The following is a 24,193-nucleotide window of genomic DNA, read 5'->3' as shown; positions in this document are numbered from 1 at the left end:
TTTATATATAATTTTATTTGACGTTTAAGTAAAAATAAATTATCAATATACACACAAGTCAAATAACCATACACTCTTGAGATTCATTTTAATACCAAACCATGTTGTATCATCCAAAATGTTTTGGAGTTTTTATGGGTTTGACAACTATTTACTTTTATAATAAAAGTTTAAAAATTCAAAACAAAGAGACTATATAATAAAATTGAATCAAAATGAAAGGAGAAAAACATAGAAAAACTTTGATAATTATTTATTATTGAATAAAAATACAAGAGGAATGAGGAATGGGAAAGTAAGATGTTCATTAGAAAGCCTAACTAAATGTTGAGATGGAAATAACTTACGCGCAGAGGTGCTGGTGGATTTGATTGATAGGGCGGAAGCGTTGTACTACGGCGGCGGCGGTCTCAACTACGGCGGTGCCGGTGTGAGTGGCCTCCCCAGGAATCTCTTCTTTCTTCAACATTATTAGTTAATTACTATTTTCTCTAACGATTATGATTTCTGTTTCTGCCCATACCTCTCTTTGTATCATGTTATTAAATCATCTTGCCTAATGCATGCAACTCTCCACGTGGCAGTACACTTTTGTCCACGAGGCACACGTTCTGGGTCCACGTAGCTTGTGTTCCGGGCCACGTCACTTTCGGTTTGGGTTGAGTTTTATGGTCTCACAAAGGAACTGCACATCCCTCGCAACAATAATTCTGAGATGCTTAAAATAATATTTTAGATTCTAATATTTAAAATGTTTAATATTTTTAAATCGAAAAATTATTGAAAAATATAAAATTGTTAAAAATATTAGTATATAAAATATTAGAATTTATTATTGATTAACTATTATTGGTAAATGTGTATGAGATCTGTTAAATTATTTGAATAATATATTTGAAGAACTATTATATTTTATAAATATTTTAGTTCTCGAACATATATCTTTTAAATATTTAATTTTAAGTTTTATTAATTTTTAAAAACCAATTATTATAGAAAATGTTTACATAGTGATAATAAGAAATACTTTATGTCCTACCGTTTCTAGTGAAAAAAATAACTAATAAAATGTTAAAAATGAAGGGAAATTGTAGTGAATAGCATTTTGAAAATATATATAGTAAAATTTTCACTTTTAAAAATATAATTTATGTTAAATTTGTGATTATCCTAAACTAACCTTCAATATCTTATTTCTCTTTTTTTTTAATAAAGCATTACTCATCATTTATTTATTCTTTCATTTTTAAGACCATAATCATTCTTTTTTATATGAATTTTTTTTTTTTTGTCGTACATACAAGAATAATCAGTTGAGCTAACTCATTTGAGAGTTTCTACAAATTTTAAAAACCTTAAATTACAAACTTTCAATTCAACTCATTAAAGTTGAACACAGTAACTAATTTAATTTTCATAAAATCATTTATTTTAATTTAATTATAATTACAACGATTAATTTTAAAAAAGTAATATTGTATTATTGATGAATAGAAAGTAATAATTGGAAAAAAAATAGTAAAGATTTAATAATATTATAGATGAATATCGTGTTTTCTAAGCCAGTTAACGAGGGTCCAAATTTTGTGTTTCGTGAAAAATAGTTTTTTCTTGATAGACAATGCTCATCAAGATATCATTTTTCTGAATGGGCCTTACCAATGATCTTATCATAAACCCAAAATTATAAAAAAAAATTTGATGGGCAATGTCAATCAATATATGGACTTTGCTCTTTTTTTTTCTTTTTGTCCTTCAAGAAATCCTAGACCCATTAAGAAATCCAAAACAAATATATTAATTATTTTTCAATGATGGTCATTGCAAATCAAGAAAATTCATTCTGATGGGACTCGTCCATCAAGAAAATCTAACTAACTTGATGGGTATTGTCAGTCAACTAATATATTATCCTTGATGTTTATTGTCTCTCAAGAAATAGTTTTATGGACGTTTGTGGACCATTAACGAAACTAAGGGAACTTTGTCCATCAAGAAAATCAAGAATCCACATTTTTTTACGTTTTTCGTATTTCTTCAACAAAATAAGGAAACTTTTCTTGACGTACATGATCGTCAAGATAAACATTGTATCAAGAAAAATGGTTCTTTGCCATGACCATCAGGAAATCAAAACTTGCATGCATCAAGAAAGACCAAATTTTTAGTAGTTTACATTCTTCGATGTGTATTTTAAGTTGAATTTGATTTTAAATGATATTGTTTTATTTTTTTTTACATTGGTTTTGTTTTGGTTTTACTTTGTCTCAGTTTTGTATATCAGTATCGTGATGTACTTATATTATATGTATAATTTGGATGATATACTTACTATGTGGTTTTCATTTTTTAGAATTTTATGCAATTCGTTATAGTATTATTAATTATATGAATGATATAACTCAATGTATCATTATCAAGTATAACAACAATATATTATTAAATAATATCAATATATCAATAAAGTGAATGATTATCAAGTACATGAATCAAGTTTACAAGTGTATATTAATAGTGTATAAAGTGTATATTAGGACTTCAAGCATATCAATTTTATTCTCGATGGACAATAAACATAAGGATAATATATTAGTTGATTGACAATGCCCATTAAGTTAGTTAGATTTTCATGATGGACGAGGCCTATCAAGAGATGAATTTTCTTGATTTGCAATGTCCATCATCGAAAAAAATAAATTTATTTATTTTAAATTTTTTGATGGGTCTAGGGTTTCTTGATGAATAAATACCAAAAAGGATAATGAAAAAGGTCCATAGAGAAAAATGATATATTGATGGGTATTGCCTATTAAGGAAAAAAATTATAATTTTAGGTTATGATAAGATCATGGGCAAGACCCATCAAGAAAAATAATATCTCAAGGCATTGCACATTAAGAAAAAACCCATTTTCTACGAAGCACAAAATTCGGACCTAACACGATATTCATCAATAATATTCTTAAATCTTAACTGTTTTTTTCTTTCTAATTATTACTTTCTATTCATCACTAATACAATATTATTTTTTAAAAAGTTAACTGTTGTAATTATAATTAAATTGAAATAAGTGACTTTATCAAAATCAAATTAGTTTTATGTTCAATTTTAATGAGTTGAATTGAAAGTATTTAATTTAGGGTTTTTAAAATTTGTAGAAGCTGTAGAAGTTGAGCAACATAAGCTTAACTCAACTGACACCTGCATGTACTTGTGAACATTCATTAGTACGAATACGAAAAGACGAGGGTCCAACTTTACTTATTATGGTACTTTTAGTCCATATAATTAGTTTTAGATCAGATCCATTTTTGGAGCGTATCCACTTTTGTTCCTCATCCTCACATCAAACAAGTAATTAAAATATTAAATAAAAACAAAAAAATTAATTAGTCATGTGAAAAAATTTGAATGGATAGTTTGATGGGATGTACAAAGATAAAGATGATTAAGAAAAAAAAACAAAGTATTTTTCATTCTTTAATTTTCATTGTTTATTGTGCGTGGTTGGTTGTGTGGAAGTGATCGTCAGAATTATTTTTAATTTAAATATTTCCATCAACCTAATTCATACATTATTTGCTATTTTATCCTTTAGATTTATTGTTTTTTGGGTCAAGAAATTAAAATATTGATAATGTAAAATAAAAATATTTAAAGTAAACTACTTAATTATCTTGAATAATTTATGTTTAGATTATTATGGATGTCACATTCATTAGAATTGGAAGTCAACAAATTTATTTGGAGTAATGAGTTGGATTAATTATATATATATATATAAATGTGTATATTTAAATAAAGATTTTGAAATTTAGTGAAGAATGTTATTAGTTATATAGTTTTGGTTATATAATTAATAAGTGAAAAATTGATGATTATATGTTGGAATATAATTATAATAGTTGAGAAATAAGATAATTAATGAGGAGAGTGATAGTTGATTTGATTGGATGAGAAAAGATAGTAAATTTAATTGGAGAGAGAAGAATGGTGTAAATAAATATATATAGGTCAATTTTCATAAATGTAACAAAACATAAAAATATTTACGACATGTGTAACAAAATATAAAAGCCCATGAAGTTGGTAAAATATTTGCATAAATTTCAGATTTGTCATTGATATTGCCAGACAATTTGTCACCTTTTTTTTCTTCTTTTTTGTGATTCATTCATCCTCAATTCTTCCAGACTTCTTCAGTTCATCTTTCATATTTTCTTTCTTTTATTTTTAAACTATTTATTCTTCTTAAATCTCAAGAACATTTAAGATCATTTAATCTACCAGAAATTCATTATTTATTGATAAAATTTTAGTGGCGCAAATAATTTTGTTAGTAAAATATCGTTTATAGCAACACAAAAAAAAATGTCACAAAATATTATTATATAACTAGCAACACGTTTTGAATCCACGCCACTAAAAGAATTAATAACACAATAATAATGTTACTAAAAATTAAACAATTTTAGTAACAAACATGAAGCTAAAATTTTACCAAACATCAAAACAATTTTGAGCACAAGAAACGAAATCCCTCGTCACGATATAATATCTAAACACTAGAATAATATCTAAACAAAATCCTCCTCAACCAACAATATATACCCCTTTCTTAAATCAAGTAAAGAATAATATCTAAAACTTTATTTCACATAATCATATATGAACTATCAGTCTTCATCATATATAATATCTAAACATTAGTCATCAATATGGGTAAGGTTCATGCCTTTAAAGAGTTAGGGCTTTGACCACCCAAAAGTGTAATGAGCATTTAAGAGCAAAAGTTGGAGATTGGGTTTATTGAGTTTGAGTTTGGGTGCAATGGACATTGTTCGCTAGCGTCATCAAAGTGGATTGGAGTTGCAGAAGTTGAATTTTGGGTTCAGGCGAAACCAGAAGTTCGACTGGAGCTGAGAACCACGGTGTAAAACGCCTTAGTTTTACATCGTTTTACCCCCAAGACTACATCTTGCTCTTTAAGTCCCATTGATCCACTATTGAACAATTGGTTTAAGATCTATGTCCCTAGCTATCCACCTGGTCTTATCTCTAAAATAAGAGGCTTATTGGGTCAGTGCTGATGAGCTACCCTCACCTATGCAGATCTAAGAAATAGAAGGCTTATTGACCAATGCTTATACAAGACATGGATTCAGTGGTTAAGTTATCTAGGTCATCAAATTAAAAAAAAACAGTTAGTTTTAAAATCCTAACGGTGTTATAACGCAAAAATGACTATTTAATGATCAGGTCTTATGCAAACTCTTTGCATAATATCCCCACTTGCATGTCTCTATAGGAACGATTCAGGATTACATCGTTTGTACTAACTACAAAGCAGGCCAGATCCATAATGTTACCAAAATAAGACACTCAACCTTATTCATATACTATAGACCTTTTAGGCTATGAACTCAAACTTGATCCACATTTATGTCTCTACATAAAGTTTAAGTCTAAAAGATAGCCTCGGGACCTTAGTTTATTGAATTCAAGATTAGAGTATTCTATTTCACTAATAATTCATCAATAACCACTTTATTGAATATGATGTAATTTACAAACTATGAGTTTTAGGACATAAATTTCAACAACTTTAACAACAAATTTATTTAATAATAGAATAGTTTATTGGATTTTGAGTTTTAATTCACTTAGATCAAGAGGGTACGAACTCGGTTAGATCCCTATTATAATTTTATTAGTTCTTTTTTTATCGTCTAATTAAGGAGCAACACTTTATTTTATCCTAATTCTTCTCACAAAAAATGGCTAATATTTTTTATGTGGATAAGGCCCTTTATTATTTTTGCATAGTGAAAAGTGTTACAGCTGATTGATTGAAGAAGGATCTATAGCTAAATGGTAGAGAATTTCACGACATACTATATTTTTTTCTAGTTTTTATCAATTGTTAAAGGAACAACAATATTTTATCATACCTCAATTGTTACCACCAAATGACCAATAGTGTGAAGCACACATTTTGGAATAAAGAGGTTGTGAAGAAGGAATCTATGTATAAGTACTACGTGTTCTAAGGTAAGGAGAACGTTGAATTTCTAAGTATAAGAATAACCCGTTTTGAGGAAAGAGCACGCATTCTAGCAACACGAGGAAGGAAAGAATGCGGAGTAAGGCTAGGTGATGTGCTAAGTCAAGATAACTCGAGAATGGATGTTTAGTAGCATTTGAGCTAGGCAAGGAAAAGCCAGACGAGGAAAGGGTGGTTCATTAATTCATATTAGCCAGCTTGTTATGCATTGGATTAGAGTTAAGCATGATTAAAGAAGATATTAAACTTACACATGTAAGGCACTAAGTAGGAGTTGGCAAGCTAGGATGGGATTAAAGATGACTAATCTAGTTTAATGTTTGTATAAATTGACCTTGTGAGTTCAAATGTGGTCATAAGAAGTTCTAAGTGTTGAAACTTTGCCAAAAGAGCACTAGGCGAGGAGAAGAACTAGGGGTGTTAAGAAAGGGGTTAGGAGAAACATATACATTTTGTGAGTGACCTTTCTAAAGAGAAAGAATAGAGATTTCCAAAGTCTTTCATTCAAAGTCATGTTATGTTATGTTCAGTTTAATACATGTATAATCTTATCTATGATTTATAAGAAAAACATGACTCTTTGAAAGTATGTTTCTAAGCTGAAGTGTTTTCATGTTAAAGTATTTCATTTTATGATGCTTGTATGAAATGCTTATATGCGAGTAAACCATTAGCTTTATTTCTATCACGAGCTACCTATTATGTGCACATAAGAGTCAAGGAAATCATGAGTTGAGAGGTCTACATGGTGACAAGAATGTGGTCAGATGCGTTGAGAAGTCTGCATTCGAGTTGATCACCTGAGCAACTAGAACTGAACATGTAAATCTCCACGGATGTTGATGACGATTCAGATCATCACAGTAGTAAATGTGTGGGGATGGTTCAATGTCTTGGTAAAAGGAATAAGTAAAGACTAATGTGGTGTTTATTGTTTTTAGCGCATGATGAGGCGATGTGAACTTGATCTTGCAAAATGAATTTATGCATGTACTTGTATTTCCAAAGGTTTTTCTAAAATGTCACTTACTAAGTGTTAGACTTACAGTTTAAGTTTCTCCTTCCCCAAGTAAGCAAAGTAAGGAAGCCATGGAGCTATGCAAGGTGTTAGAGTTTAAGTTTAGCAACCTTCAGTTTTAAAGTATTTTCCTGTAATTGTACTATGTTTGTTAAGGAATGAGTAAAGCTGTTAAGTTCTCAAAAGACTTATGTGTTGTTTTTTCCATATCGCAAGGCACGTTCTTTTGAAAGGCTAATCTTAAGAGTAGGGATTCTAGTGATAAGTTTAAGCTTGAGAAGAGTTTAAGTTTAAGTTTAAGCTTAAGAACAGTTTAAGTTTAAGTCAAGATGTTCTAGCGCTTTGCTTAGGAGTGTTGGAGTTTGCCCAAGTTGCATTCACATGAAGGAGGGATGCGTTCCAGTGGGGGCGTGATAGATGTCAGTCTCTTCTATTTTTACAGATTCATTTATTTTAGGAACAAGTTACTTCAAATTAATTAAAGAAAGATCCATAGCTTAGTAGTATATCGTTTAATTGCAGACAAAATGTTTCTCGGTATGGACTTAGTTGGACCCCCATAATACATTTTAGGAGTTTTTTTTTTAATCGTTAGAAAATGAATAATATTTTATCCTACCCGAATCGTTTCCATAAGATGACAAAAGTTTTTAATATTGAGTTAACACATTTTTTTTTATAACTTCACATCTAATTTTCATTTTCACATTTGCTTTTTTTAGTCAACCATTAACATTTGACATATCAAGGAAGGGTCCATAGCTCAGTGGTAGAGCATTTGACTGCAGATCAAGAGGTCATCGGTTCGAACCCGGTTGGGCCCTTTTACCTTTTTCCATTTTTTTTAATCGTTAAAGGAGCAATCCCATTTTACCACATTCCAATTGTTCCAACAAATATGGCTAAAGTTTTTTGTCATGTCAAAATTTTACTGTCATATTCATTTTTTTAAGTGAAGTCTTGTGTGGGACAAGTATTTCAAATTTCAACAATTGGTAAGTAAAGCATGAAAGGTCCATGGCACTTTATTATCAAGGGCATGGATTGGTTTGAGTCTCTAAGTGAATGAGGTGTATTTATTTTTTTGGAACAATTTCTGCAGTAGCAAAAACCCTCTTATTTCTAGCATTCCAAGGCCACATGTTGTGTGACAAATTCAAAATGCCTCCATCAAAGAAGCTTGGAATAATTATATTGGTGATTGTGATATCAAACATAGATGACTACTTTGTGAAAGGAAATTATGCTATGCAGAACTCATAAAACCAACCCTCAAAATTCCATTTGAGGACAAAGGTTCTGATATACCTATTTGGAAGCATAATAGGGGTGACGTTTTTTTCCATATTCTTGGTGAAACAACTACTCCATTCTACCTCATTTGATGACAATTTCAAGTTTAAGGCTAAAGTCCACAAGTCTGAAATCTAAAATTTCCAAAAAAATACAATTCTTTTTTGGGGACTCTTATGCTTGATATCCTCTTCATGATGAAAATTCTTCAAAGGAGGATGCAAAGTCCATGCTTGATTTCAAACAGGTGCTCCTTATGCAATAGACATGTTGATATACAAACATTTCTTCCTGTTTTGGCCCCCCATTTAAATCTTTTGGAAAAAAATTCAAGGCAATAAAATCAAATTTTTTCCCTTTGCAAACATATATGCTCCATAAAATATGTCTAGTAGGAAAGGTATTATGCTTTTCAATGTTGTGGTCACTACTATGTGGTCTCTTTGGCTTGAACGGAACGTAGTAGAACTTTCAACAACAATCACGCTGGCATCATCAATATCTAAGAGTATATATGCAACCATATCATCTATTGGTCTTATACACATGATTACCTCCTCTCAAAATACTTTTCATCCACCATCACTTTAAATATTAGCGATTTCACATTACTCTTGGCTCTGTATTTTATGGGCTTTCTTTTGAACATTATCATGTCCTTCCTGATTTATATTGAATATATTTTAAAGTAGAAATGATGCTGGTGCTAAAACAGTGCCCACTTACTGGGGATGCCTGAGTGCACCTAATGACCTAAGTCGTATCTCTTTAAAAAAGGTATTTCTTTAAAATATTTTAAAGGTCAAATATGTATAACAAGATATTTTGGATAAAGTAGAGCATATTTATTTGTGTACAAGAAACTATTTTCAACGTGTGAGGCTCTGATCGTGTTCTACCTTTCGCGATAAGGATGTTTGTGACAAATAACTAATTATGTGTCGAAGTCTGTTACGCGGCGAGAAGGTTGAGCTTCCTTTACCAAAAAGTATTTGTTGGAATTTATGTCCTAAAACTTGTAGTTTGTAGTTTGAAATTATAATTTATTCAATAAAATGGTTATTGAGGACTTATTAGTGAAAATAGAATACTTTAATCTTGAATCCAATAAACTAAGGTTTTAATGCTATCTAGTGTAGATTTGAACTTTATGTAGAGATATAAATGTGGATCAAGTTCAAGTATATAACCAAAATGGTCTATAATGTATGAATAAGGTTGAGCAGCTTATTCTAGGGACACTATGGATGTGGTTCGCTTTGTATTTAGTAAAAATGATGTGGTCTTGAGTCGTTCATGTTGAGACATGAAAGTGGGAGCATCCTATGTAAAGAGTTTACATAAAACTAGAACCATGAAATAGTCTTTTTTAAGTTATAACATCGTTGACTATATAAAACTAACTATTCCGATTATTGATGACCTAGGTAACTTAATCTTAATCCTAAGCTAACTATGAACTTCGGTTCACGAGGGCAGCTCAATGGCGTTGGCCTAATAAGCCTCCCATTTCAGGGTTGGACCTTAAACTAATTGTTCAATAGTGGATCAGTGGGACTTAAGGAGGAAAATGTGATCTCGGGGGTAAAACGGTATTTTGACCCAACTAAGATTACAAACAACTTGTGAATGATTAACTTACTGATCGTGGTTATATGAGATGGACTAAAATATATCTATAATAAGGGAAGTGCAACTACATGACTTTAGTGGAATGACCCGTTAATTAACAAATGTTGATTTAGCTCGGTCTAAAAGGTTTAGCTAGTTAATCTCAGATCTTTGAAGCCCATTTTTTCTTTTCATTTTCTTCTTTCTTCTTCTTTTCATCCTCATTTTTCTTCTTCTCTTCTTCCTTCTTCTTTACTTCCTTATTCTTCTCTTTTTCTAGTCCTTCCTTTTTCCACAATTTCCCCTCTTTCTTTCTTTTCTCTTTATTCTCTTTCTTTTTGCTCTTCCTCAACCCTCTCCTTTCCCATTCCTTCTTTTTCTAACATTTCTCGCTCTTCTTGTTCCTTTTGCTCTTTTTCTCTTTTGGAAGTCTCTCTAGAGACTATGGCAAGTAGGTTGCCCAACTTATCCTCAAGAAGTTGGATTTTTACTCCATTGATGACCACCATTTTAAGTTGTATTTCTTCTTTTCTTTGCTCCAACACAAGACTGCCAAATGGAGAATGCTCAACTCCATCACTGAATGGGCTTGCTTTGCCAACAGTGGCTTGGTATTTCTTAAGGGCTTTGGTAAGATCTTGCTTTCCAAACATGATTGGTAAGAGATAACATAGAATTGGAAAGGGTTTGTTTGGCTAAAAAGTTCGGGTGAAGGGTTTTTTGAGGGGAAGGAAAACTCACTAAGTTCTTACCAGAAAGGATGATTAGAAGACTTAGAAAGCTTGAAAGTTTGGGTGAAGGGTTTGTTTGGCTAAAAAGTTTCGAAAAAGGATTTTATGAGGGTTTAGTTATGTGTGGTTAAACAGGATTAAGGGTTAAGTTACTACGTGGTTAACATCATACGTCATTAATGTGACGTGATGGCCTGACACGAATGGTTTGTTTCTCAAGGGCGGCTAATCATTACTTTCAAAATTTTGAATTTTTAAAAGAAATGAAATGTTTCGAATTTTCTGAAACCCTAATCATTCTAAATGGAACCCTAAGCTCAATCACACCTTGTGAGAAGATCAAAACGCCTAATACGTATTGATGCGAACCCTTCCCGCGAGGTGGCTTCATTGCACAAAACCCTTTTTACTAGCCTAAAAACTTTGTGAGAGAACTCGTGCTCCTTAACTTGAAAAGAATAAAACTCAAACTACTTACAAGTTTAAAGTACTTACAAGTATAATATTCACACAAATTTATGGATGTGAATTATAAATAAGATAACGATCCTTGCCTTTAGGTTCTTCGGCGAGGAAGAGCTATGATGTCATCATGTTATGCTCCAGATAGCTTTCCTGTCTGAAATGTTTTCTCCTGAACTTCATTGATCATTTATTGCATGACTTTTATCATCATGTTCGCACATGACAATAATCCTCTACTCTCAATCATTCACCGCAATGTTCAAACAATCTTTCTTGGTCCTTATCGCGTAGTTGGTTAAGGTACAGATCTTACAAAACCTACCACATGGACACTTTCGTTGACGCCTTCGTATGGGTTCTTAAACTTTAACACATTAGACAATTAAGATCTCAAGTGTTTGAGGTTCTCAACTTCATTTGTAGGTAAAAGGCATTCTTTGAGTTTCATTTTAGTCATATGCTGAAAGATACAATTGACCCTGGGGTTAGTTCAAGCATTCACAGATTACTCTGGTACCTTGATCCTCTTCACGCGATCTTCGACTGAACGTGTGGTTTACTAGAATAAAATGTTTTGCCCAAAATCCAAGTAAAACTCTACTCTAGTGTTTGAGAGATCAATTCTCCGACAATGACATCAAAAACTTGATGCTTGTGGAAATTAACTCACGACGCCAAATACTTGGTTGACATGTTAGTTAACTTCGTTCGAACTTAGGGAATAATGTTGGTAATTAATTTCACATGATGCGTAATGTCAAGATCATTGCATGCAAAATGCTTGCTATGTTTCTCTTCATCATGTAATTGGTAAGTCCTCGTCAACTATAAGTTTTCTTATTGCTTGTCCAAATGTAAACGAAATAATAGGTTTTTCTAGATTATCCAGGGTCGAATACAGGAAATTGATATCAAAGCTTAGTTTTAGGGTTTAGTAAACTATACAATGTAAATAGTATAAGAGTGTAAGCTTAAAATAAATTTACTTATATACACTAGAGAATTTTGTAAATTTAGAAATAATGAAAGTGGTTGTTAGAATGAAATGCATTTGTGAACTAAATCTTGTACTGAAGAAGGGGATGAAGGAATGTCGTACTGCTACCAGGCGATTAAGCTATGAAAGCCTGGATATGATATGACTTAACTAGTTTAAGATTAAGACAAGCTCCTTTCGAAGTCTTAAAATGCAACACTTGCTCTCCTTTCGGGATCCAAATGACTAAGCCTAGCTAAACAAGGTATATCTAGAAGAGTTCACTTATAAGATTTATAGAGTTTTGCGTTTAAGAGTGACAACCTCACAGAGCCTAACACCCACACTTGTTCTCCTTTTAGGACACAAATGATGGAAGTTATCTCACCAAGGTGGAGTTTGTCTCCAAACCCCTCCTTGCGCGTGTTAGCCATATCCTTGCTACTTTCCCTCTTGGGTAGTTGACGATATACACTAACCAAGTGATGAAAATAGCTCAACTAATGCGATAAGAATTATAAGCAAAGCTTCTTATCAAGAATCTGTCATAGATCATAAACTACAAATAACACAAGGACAAATGAACAGTAAAGACATGGATGGATTGAAAAGTTGTAAATATACGTTGTATTAAAGAATAAAGGCTTTCAGTCACTGTACAATATGAACAGATACAATGTAATAAAATACAAAAAATGAAAAGAATAGCAATGATACTACAAGTAAGGAGGGAGATAGGAAAATGGGGTCTTTTTCACTCAGACCTCAAGCTTTCACTCATAGCTTGACCATAAGAAGATGAAGAAAAACTTTACAGTTGGTGGAAAGGTTATTCATTCTCACCGTTCTCTAGGGTTTGGCTCCTATACAAGCCTTAAATGGCCCATTCAAGCATCATTTTCTTAGAATGGATGGAGTCCTTTATATAGGCAGATTCAGGAGAGAAATCTATCCTTCTAAGCATGTCAGCGCTGAAAGCTTTCTGCCTTGCAAGTCACATCAACTCCATCTACCATTTTTATCTTCTAGCAAACCTCTTCTTGCCTACTGATAATGTCTTGTCGCGTAGTCTCTAGGCGAGTTACTTTGTGATTCGCTAGCATGTTCTTTTGTTCTTTAGCATGTGCATTAAAACACTAAAAACAGGGTGAAAAAAGCACAAATGCTTATGTAAAGTGTATTTCGAAATATTTATGCATTTACAACATAAGCTACACGTTTTGACGCACTTATGACGCATTTTTTTATCTCATTATGCTATCTAAAAGGCCATAATAACTTGTGTTTCTACAAGTTATCAGTACACTATGTGAATGAGATGGTTTATCCGTACTATGTGATCTGGGATAAGATGCTCTAGTTTTGTTGTGTGTTCTAGAATAGAATGCCCTAGTCATGTTGTGTGATCTTGAGTAGGATGCCTCATACTTGTTGTGTGATCTGGTATGATGAGATGCCTTTTGCTTGTTATGACATTTAGCATTGGAAGACACATTAAACGTAGTAGAATTGATCGAACTTGCTAAATGCGTTGAGTTTACTCCGCATAGCCACAACTTGACACAAAAGTGTGGTAAACGCTTGAATTGAGGAAATATGTAGAAAATGTAATTAAACATGCAAACTGAATCGACAAAATGGTTATCATATATGCGAGATGCATGCTCTGCGACAAAAATTACGATGAAAGAATTGAAAAGAGGTTTTCCATATGAAATTATGATTTGTAAAAGTTGATAAAAATGATTCGTTTTAAATTCAATACTTTATTGATTAAATTGTATATTATTTACCACATGACTTGGCGAAATGATTATATTATTATAGTACATTAAAGCAACTTTAATTTATCAAAGACATGATAAAAGACCTCACTCACTGAACTTTTTTGTTTAACCTTTCAAATGTTTTGTTTTAACCCCCCTAGGTAGCAAAGGACATCTAGTGTTGAACTTGCATCCTTGAATGCGTATTATGCCATTCGCAAACACATCTTTTTGGTAGTGGCTACTGTCAAATTGCATAGCATTGAGAAGCTAGACGAGAAGAGTGTTGTTTTGAGTGTATATAGTTTTTTTTTTTATAAAGAAACCTTGTATTAAGTATAGAATGTACAATGTTATTTGAATTATCAATGAAGTCTTCTTATATTACATTTGAGTTCACAATTCAAGTTTAAGCTCGTTGGTTGCATTTAATTTCGCTTACTAGACATGCTACGCGTTATCTCGCGTGAAACTTATGTAGAATGTCTAGGTGATCACATCTCCAGTTGGTTGCATAAAGTAACTTATGGAGCGAGACATGACAGATCGTGATCATGGATGACTAGGGATAAGTTGCCATCTTTTGATGATTATTGGATTGGGCTAGAGATAAATTACCTTCATCGGGCTTGGTGCGTACTCACAAGCGTAAGAGGGGATATATTTAACCTATTTTAAAATCCCCATCAAGTTAGCTCACGATGGGGCTTCTCAATCGAGCTGGATGGATACTTGCGAGGGTGATGAGTTTGTGCTTCTTGAAAACCCAATGTGATATAAGCCAAAGGTTGTAATTCTGATTGCGCGAGGGAGGAGAGTTATGAAATTGAAACCCTTAACTATGATGGTTCATCCCTGCAAAAACCCCCTAGAAGTGTTCCACACTACTTAGCCAAAATTGCTTAAGTTCTAGGAACTAATATATATGACATTCGCAATTAGGTTTTTTTAGAACCCCAGTAAGTCACTAACCCCTCTCGCCCCCAAAAATAAATTACCACAAACTCAAATGAAGAGTTAAAAAATGTTAAGAAGTGAATGATGGGAGTGTTGTTAATGTGCATTAATTAGTTGAGAGAGGTTTCAAAAGGCTGTGTATATTGAATTAGGTCATTGATTATTTTTCAGGCAACTCTGACACAATCCTTACTGCCATACAAATTTTAAAGGCCACTTTCCAACCAAACACAACCTTTCAATTTGCCACCTTACCCAACTATAGGTACAATAGTTAGTTCCATCTCTTTAATGCATTATATTGGTTGTTTTTTTTTTCTCTCTCTCTTTTATTATTACTCCAAATTAAAATTTCTCATGCAACACTTGTTCAACATAGCATTGAAGAACCACGTTAATGCCTACTCATTCACCAGCTGTCCTAGGGTATCCTTAATGGAAGATTCATAATCCTAAAAATTCATATATCCATCAATATTTATCTAATTTTAATTAAGAGGCTAGCTATAATTAGAGGTTTAGTTTCTAACATACATTCTATAATCACGTGAGTAATAAAAAACGAAAGGAAAATTAATAGCCAAACGTAAAACAATGTTAAAGAATATTTAGATTAAAAATTATCAAAACTTAATCAAATTTGTGTAATTAATCGAGTCTAAAACACTCAATTCAAACATGATTTGTTTATTATATTACAATACAAACACATTCTATTACAAAACACCAAATATCCTTTGCGTTTTATTTTTAATCGTAACCTACCCTACACAAACTTGAAATATTGAAGTCATATTAGAAATGTTATTCTATTTTATATTTATTAGTTTAGTTATTTTTTTTTTTAAATTTCAAATTTGTAGAGAACGATTTAGATTTGCAACTATTTCAAGGTTTAAAGATATTTTAAGACATCAATTTGTAAGTGGAAGTGAAGACATGGTTGAACTGTTTGTAAAGAAGATAATGTTTATCAAAAGTTCTAAAAATTCCAATCATCATCATTCTATATGGAACACTTGATTAAAAAAAAACCCCCACTTTTGCTTCGTGATTTTTTTTTAGGTTATAGAAAAAAAAACAAAACAAAAAGTAAGAGAAAACAATTATAACATGTTTGATATATTTATTTTTAAAAACAATTTCCAAAACAATCTTTCCAATAGTCCATTTTTAAAACAATTAATTGTCAATTTTTATTTTAAAATTTGTTTAAAAAAGTTATTAACTTAGGATACATTATTCCATTTTCAAATTCATCACAACCAAATCCCAAATTTTGAATTTAAAATTTTATATTGAAATCAAGGGTTTTTTTTTTATTTTTAATATAAATACAATGAAAAAAGAAATTTGTTTTCGTTTTCTATCAAATTCTTTATTTGATAGAATAATTTTCAAATCACAGACAAAATGGTTAAAATCTTTTAAATTATAAATCTCGCTGGATTCTATTAATTTACATTTCAATATTTAAAAATAAAGTTGCAATACTTTTTTGTGAAGATTTATGGTTAAAGTGGAAGGAGCTGCTTCCCTCTTTTTGGACAAATATTTGATTAAGCCATCTAGTGAAAAATAAAATTAAACTTCCATCCTAACAAGGTAGGAATTTCTTAAATACAAAATTAAATAAAGAAGAAATATCGTTCTTTTTTTCAAATAAATAAATAAAACACAAATAACAGTGAAGCATTTAATGATGAGCTGGTAGAATTATTTTCATATAATTAGCAAGAAAGTCTTCGCCTTGAACAAAAAAAAAAAGGTGTATTAAGGCCAAGTTTATTCATCTATAATAAAAATTGGTGAGAAAATTTATATATAGGAGGATTCATCATAATTAATTAATTACAAGCGTATAATTGGATTATGGTTAAAGATTCTTTACTTTGCATTGTCTAGTATCATTTTCTTTTTATCGTTATTGTGATCCTTACCATGTTTAGGATCAATCAATAATTAGCATACACCGATGGTAATTGTTCATAGTTTTCATACATTATATTGTAGCATATTTTCATGCAAAAATTCAAAAATCAAGTATATATAGATCTATAAAAAGCTAGCATGGATGCAATAACATTCTTCTCCAACGTAAAAAGAATAATCACACTAACTCAAATTTGGTTAGTGGATCTAACATTTGGTTATGATTGTAGGATATAGTTAAACAACAACAAATTAGCGTGTAATAAAGAGATTCATTTTCTCATGTTACTATTGAGGGAATACTTTTCTTATTAGATAAACATGATCTAAAATCCTTTTTAAGCTGGTTTAAATTAGTATCTTATATACAATTTCAAATCAAACTTAGCTTAAAGGTAATATATTCATCCTTCATTTTTAAGAGGGTGTTTAGCCCAAATAAGTGAAGAGTGAATATTGTGGAGTGAATATGTTGGAGTTAGTAACCTTGTGTTTGAGGTTTAGAGTTGTAAGATAAAATTTATCGATAATTGTGAAGAATAGAGATAAAAAGAAGGACAAAATTTCTTGATAAATGTAATTTTTTTTCTCTAAAAGATGCGCATTTACTCGATAAATATGCAAATTTTAATAACATTTAATTTTAAAAAAATAAAAGGTTGAGTTGTTCACACCAACTCAAGAAGATGATGGACCAAATAGCACCTAATTATCAAGCCAAAAGAAAATAGGTACTTTCTTAATAGAGTATACATAAAATAATCGAAAATGACTTGATTGACTAAAATTTATTGCACATGGTCCTTATATACTAGCCATACACTACGTCCATATGGATTTGTACCCCAATGTCTTCCTTTACATTATAAAGTAGTTATATTGTATCAATTTATTGCCAATAATGATCCTTACAAATTAAATTTAATTGATTTAGTATATAACTAAACGATAAAAAAGATACACGCATTTAAGAGGTCAGATATTCGAACCTCTCCATGTACATCGAACTTCTCCTAACGTATACTCCATATGAGTGATTTTCGAAGAATTTTGATTATACTATTATGAGTCATCTTCTTAATTTGATTTTTGATAATGCTACCTATCAACCAACAGCAAGAGTTTTGATTGAAGGCTAACTAAGACATTGTTTAGTTTAAAATTGACCAAAGGATAACACATTGATTATTCCTTGAAGACCCTATCAATTTTAATTCTCTCCTTATATCTAAATATATATACAATCGCCACGTGGTCTTTGTATTGTGAAATTACCTTTATGGGTATTTTCTCTCAGCAATTACTTTCCATGTTTTAATTTGTTCAAGGGATAAGCCATGGGAATTGGTTAGCCCTTGTGTGTCCTATAATTTAGGGCAAATCTTATCATGAATGGGCAGTGTTTTAATGAGCTATACCTAACAATTGTGGACACCTCTTTAATTAGGGTCATCAAATAAAAGAATCCAATGGCCATATCCATTAGGGCTTGGAAAAAATCTGCCCTTTTAGCCTTTGCTTTTCAATTAGGTACAAATATATTTGGTTAATGACTAGAATATTTGTTGGTAGGGGACATTATAAAGTATATGCATATAATTAATTTGTGTGACATGCATTCATGCGTATATAAAATATACTTAGTTGAAAAGAAACAATAGAGAGAGGAGCTTTTTCCCTAAAGTAAAACAATATTATTTTATATAACAACTTGGAATTAAAAGAAAAAAATAAAATTTCTGATAACTAATATACAAATGGTAAGTAAAGTTTTTATCTATTGAGCTGTGGGAACTGATGAATCAATTAGTTCAGCTATATTATCTGTCATCCCTAATGTTTAGCATTTGTTGAAATCTTATTTTTGTTTTCATAATAATGTTTTTGCAGTGGAAAATTAAATTTGATATAAATGTTGAAATTAAAAACATAGTACAGCAAATAAAATTTATTTTTAGATATTTTCAATTAATTAGGCATTAATTGTTATTTTAACTAATTTTATGTTACATTTAATCTTGTCTGTTATAACACACTTAATAACCATTATTCTAAAAAAATAACAATAGGTAACACTTAGGAGGGTTTCCCTCAAAATTTGAAATTCTCATAAATAATATATATTACTTCATGTTAATTAAATAGAGTTGTTTAAGATATTATTTCCCATCATACATTCTCTGTTTAGTTTCTTTACTAAGTGACAATGTCCTTGATTATTCAATAATTTTATCAGCATTATAAATCATCCTAGCCAACTTGTAAAATATTTATAACGTACAAATGATCGTATTTATATTTTATTAAGCAAAAAGATAGATTTTGTATTTTTTCTTTTCCAAATTTTGTTGAAAGTTAAAAGTTAATAATTAATAACTAGAGTTTCTCAAAATTAACTAACGATTATAAAAGTAGTCCACGTAGTTATAAAGATTAGGAGCTCACTCGATTTTTTCAAGGTCTTCCATCATGGTGCAATATATCATATCATGATTAACAAGAAATCATTTGCAAGAATCTAAGAAAGATCAGTTGGTGCATGATATATTATCCTCAAACTTCCACACAAAGAATAAACTATTACTATATATATATATATATATATATTGGACAAAAGTATGCATACAACCCATTCATTTTTCATTAAATATAAAATAAATATATAAACCGAAAAAAAAAAAGGAACAGCTAAAGCAGATGTTTGTTTTATACTGACAAAAGTGAACAAACAAAAGATAATCACAACCAAATTTAAATAGAAAACCAAACACAACCAAATGCTATAAGGTCATTAAGCAACAACTAAACAACTACATCTCTTGACACAATATTAATCAAACAAACTTTAAACTGCAAGAACTTTTTGAGTAAAAATCAACAAGCATAACTAAATAACTATTCAAGGATAAGTAACACCAGAAGCTCCACCGACACCGCCACCGAGACCACCACCGAGTCCACCCCCGAGACCACCGCCAAGACCGCCAGTGGTTCCACCAATGCCACCGAATCCACCTCCAGGACCTCCCAGTCCACCTAGTCCTCCACCAATTCCCGTACCGCCACCGAGGCCACCACCAAGACCACCACCAAGACCGCCACCAAGGCCTCCTCCCCCAATGGCACCCCCTAGACCACCAAACGGGAGGCCATTGTTGCCGATGCCAGAGTAACCACCGACGCCTCCATAGGTCAGGAAGTTCTTTTGGTCACTGAAAGTGTCATCCTTTGGTGTAGGTCTAGCTAGGGCATGAGTGGCCACAAGAGCCAAGAGCAAAGCCATGAACAATTTGGCCATTTTCTTCTTAATTATAACTCTTTGTGTGTAACACTTACACTTGTGCTTGTGTGTGTTTTTGGCCAATGAAGCTTTGAGCTTAGAGTTTTTAAAGGGCAAAGAGCGTTGAGGGACAGTTGAGGGAAGTAAATGGGTTTAAATGCTTAGACAGCTTGGTTGTATGAAATTACCCAGTGGGGCTAAGTTTTGGTTTGGTTCAAAGCTTTTATTGAGGAGTTTTTTGTCATTTTTGGATAATTTTTCAGGTTGTTAGAGATGTGTTAGCTGTGATTGGTATAGTTTACTGCATCAAGTCTTTGCTAAAACAAGAATTTCTTACACAGATAGGCTTATAGTATTTATTCATTTGCCTTAAGGTTTAATTTCAATAATCTTGTTTTCAAAGTTTTTCTTCTTTAATTTGGGTCAGTTGTAAAGTATAACAATAGGACCAACTTAAGTACTTTGTTATATATAAGATAATGAAAAAGAATTTACAAAATGAAAATTTTAGATACAGTTTTTTAATTCTTTCAAACTATATCATGCTGGGAGGGTAATACCACTAACAAATTAAAATCTACTCTATCATTAATAGATTTTATAATATTTATAAAATCTTTAGATTTTGTTTGATATTTACTTAATTATTATTTTTAAAAGTAAAAAAAGTTTAGTTAATCAATTATATCAGTAAACAACACAATTAATTTTGTGGTTAACCTCAACTGTTGTTATACTCAAAAAATTATTACCTAGTTCTATCCCATAGGTTTATTTATTTATTTTATTTTATTGAATTCAGTGTTTTTTAACGAAACGAGCGTTTGTGATATTAAAATATTTGTTGTCAAGTAATTATTATAACATTGAAACTTTTAATTTATTAACTCTTTTGATTATATTATAGAGATTGAACTCAGTCTATAGTCTATTTAGTATTATATGAACTTTTAATTTTCTTTAAATAAATAGGTTGATAAAAAAGTATGGTAAGAAATATAGGATAGTGAAGTCGTATATCGATACACGACTAGGTTAAGTCATAGGTTGGGTAAATGACTAGATTAACTATCCTTCCTATGTGGTAGTCAACGTTGTCATGTTGTTCGGAATGCACTCAACATCAAAAACCTACCCCACTTTTGGCAACCTCGGTTCAACCACCTTCTTTATTTCACAAACGAAAACCCTCCCTCCCTCTCCCCTTTTTGTCGTTGTTGTCATCTCTCACCTCTTCGTTGTTGTCACACCGTTCATCATTCATTGCTTAGGAGTTCTAAGGTATATATGAATTTATTTTCTCATTTTTATATATTTTTGTATATTTTGTTTATATAGTGTAAATGTATTTGTATGATTTGGTTGAATTCATAGTATTTGTTTTTTATTATTTGTGAATAAAAGGTGTTTTAATTGTTTGATAGCATGGTATGTATTGCATTATATGTTTGATTTTGTTGCAATGCATGTATTGATCTGTATTTTAGGGTTTAATGTATTGATTGCATTTTTGTTCTATAAAAATGTGGGCTTGATGGTATTGATATGTAAATTTTTAAACCAAAAATAAATATTGGACATATTTGGAATGAAAACTTCGATTGTTTAGATTTAGATTGACTGATTGATTCATTATAGTTTGACATTTGAGTGAATTAGCACAATGAATGTCAGGCCTGTTAATTCTATTTAGTTGTATCAACAGTCGTCCATCACTCACAATCTATATGAAATACTTCTCTACTGTGGTTTTGAGTTGTCAGAGAAGAAAGGCAGCATATCCCAATGTACACACTATTCTATTTGATCAGCATATTGCACTATATGCAGAGATTACTAGATTTCTTGGGGTTTCTCAAATAGGATTCATCGAATTGGATTGACACGTCATTACTGTTTTAGTGGAGCGTTGAAGACATTGAGATTTAAGGAAATTTCATTCTTATTTGGACTAAATATAATCATGGTCATATTAGAAACTTAAAAGAAAAAAAAAACCCTTAGAAGCTTAAAGAAAAAAAGGAACAAAATCGAACCAACACATTGGTTCTTCCTTGTCCACCCTTACCAAACAAGAATATAATGTCATTAATATACCTTGAATAAGAAAAGAAGTAAGATGAAATATTAGTCTTTGTATTAGTTTAGTATCAACATTTAATTATATCAATCTATTTCTTTTTTTAGGATTATATCAATCTAATTAACTTAAAGCATTAAGTTATGAAAAATAAATAAATCAAGCTTCAACATATGATTCATCATTGTGACAGTCGAAAATAACTCACCATTATACTACTCATTTGTTCAATTGAAATAGCTCAAAATCCACAACCAAATATGTTGCACAAAAAATGAGTTATAATTTCAAAAATAATTTTCTCTTTTGAAAAGGTTTTTTAATTACCAACATGGAAGTGAGGTGTTTTGAACTCAGAACCTCTATGTCAGTTAAGTTAAGTTAAGCTCATGTTAGAGAATATATATATTTTGTATTGGGAGGAAGTCGTATATTGGGTACGCACAACTTCCTTTAATCTAATCATAACATTTGATCCAGTCTTCCAGCCATGTAGCTAGGTTGTGATTGAATTAAAGAAAGTTGTGTACCTGTACATGACTCGACTTCCTTCAACTCAAAATTTACCCTATTTTTTTACAATACATTCAAACCTACAACCCCATTTTTGTATTTTATCTTCCCTAAATAAAGTTAAAAAATAATGCTTTTTAAAAATAATTGTAAAAATTTGGGTACCTAGAAAAGATATGGCAAAAATTAAAATTAAGTTGTGAGTGATCTTGTGTCAATTTTGAGTACAAACATGAGTGTTCTCCTTCCAGCCTACTAATTACAAACATTATGTGACTCTTACTCCTACTTCCATGTAATCTTCAGTTATAGCCTTCTTTCCATTGTTTGCATTTAACATACTAAAGTATTGTGGTTCGATTCTACTACAACAATCTCATAATGTTTTGTCACACAATACTTTAACCAAATGAAAATCTTTTTTACAGTCAAATAACATTCTCTTTTGAACTAAATGAGATTTTTTTACAAATACACATTCCTATCTCACATTAATGTGGACCCTTGTTCAGAAACATAATTAGCAACGTTCTAATCTATTTGTGTAAATATTTCAAATGGTATCATTTTATTTTCATGCTCTCTATTTTCTTCATTTTCCAATAATTCATCGACCTCTACATCTATATTATTATCCTCATCATTACCAGGTTCAAGAATAACTAGATTTTCAGGTCACATAGACATATTTAATTAGTTGTTGAAGTTTGAAAAATATCAGAACCACCATTTATTTCAACAATAGTATAATCAAACAAAGCTTACTTGCCTAATCAGTCAAAACTCCAAATTTAAACAATCTAAGTTTGCATTAACAAAATATTGTAAGTTTAAAAATTTACATATCAATACATCAAGCCCAAACTTCTATAAAATAATGAATCCTCTATTTATGAAACAAAAATGCAAAATCATAAAATCAAATCATTACAGAGTACAATACTATGAATATAAACCCTAAATTTACATATCAATCCACTAAAATTTAAGCCATAAAATATACATTAAGTGATAAAATCAAACAATAATTACATTTACATTATATATAAAAAAAAAATACACTTAACCTAGTCATGGACAGTGCTCACGATTTCACTATTGTTTTTTTTCCAATATTTTACAAAATAACATATTAAAAATTATTTATGAATAAACAAAGAGGAAATGATGGTTGCAGCGACGGAAGAAGAGAATGAAGCGACAAAGGAAGAAAGGAAAAACAACATAACAATTTTGCCTTCTGTTCTTCGGAAAGAGATGAAAGGGGTTTTTTTTTATGTGAGAGAAGTCGTGTACCATGTGCTCGAATACTATTTGAAGTCGTGAATCAGATATATGACAAGGCATTAAAATTGTGGACCCGATCCACAACTTTCTTGTATGTCAGACAACATGGCAACATTGACTGATAGAGAGAACTGACAGCTCAGCAGAGTCGTATATAAGGTACAGGACTTCAATGCATTGTGGTTGTGAGAATTTATTTATCTCGTGGACTTAGATTCAA

The 24,193-nt window shown here is 30.9% G+C and overlaps 1 protein-coding gene and 1 non-coding gene across 2 annotated transcripts; one reads left to right on the top strand and one right to left on the bottom strand.

Moving 5' to 3' along the window:
- Positions 1–7,834: 7,834 nt before the first annotated feature.
- Positions 7,835–7,906, top strand: TRNAC-GCA. The gene has a single exon. It is a non-coding gene; the product is annotated as a tRNA-Cys (tRNA).
- Positions 7,907–19,712: 11,806 nt separating this feature from the next.
- On the bottom strand, positions 19,713–20,111 carry LOC101211658 (glycine-rich protein 5). Its single transcript, XM_011661460.1, has one exon. It carries the CDS (start codon positions 20,109–20,111, stop codon positions 19,713–19,715), a length of 399 nt encoding a protein of 132 aa, XP_011659762.1.
- Positions 20,112–24,193: the final 4,082 nt, after the last annotated feature.

This window comes from Cucumis sativus, chromosome 7, assembly GCF_000004075.3.
Source record: "Cucumis sativus cultivar 9930 chromosome 7, Cucumber_9930_V3, whole genome shotgun sequence".
NCBI classification, from domain to species: Eukaryota; Viridiplantae; Streptophyta; class Magnoliopsida; order Cucurbitales; family Cucurbitaceae; genus Cucumis; species Cucumis sativus.
This window is presented reverse-complemented; position numbering and strand designations above follow the sequence as displayed.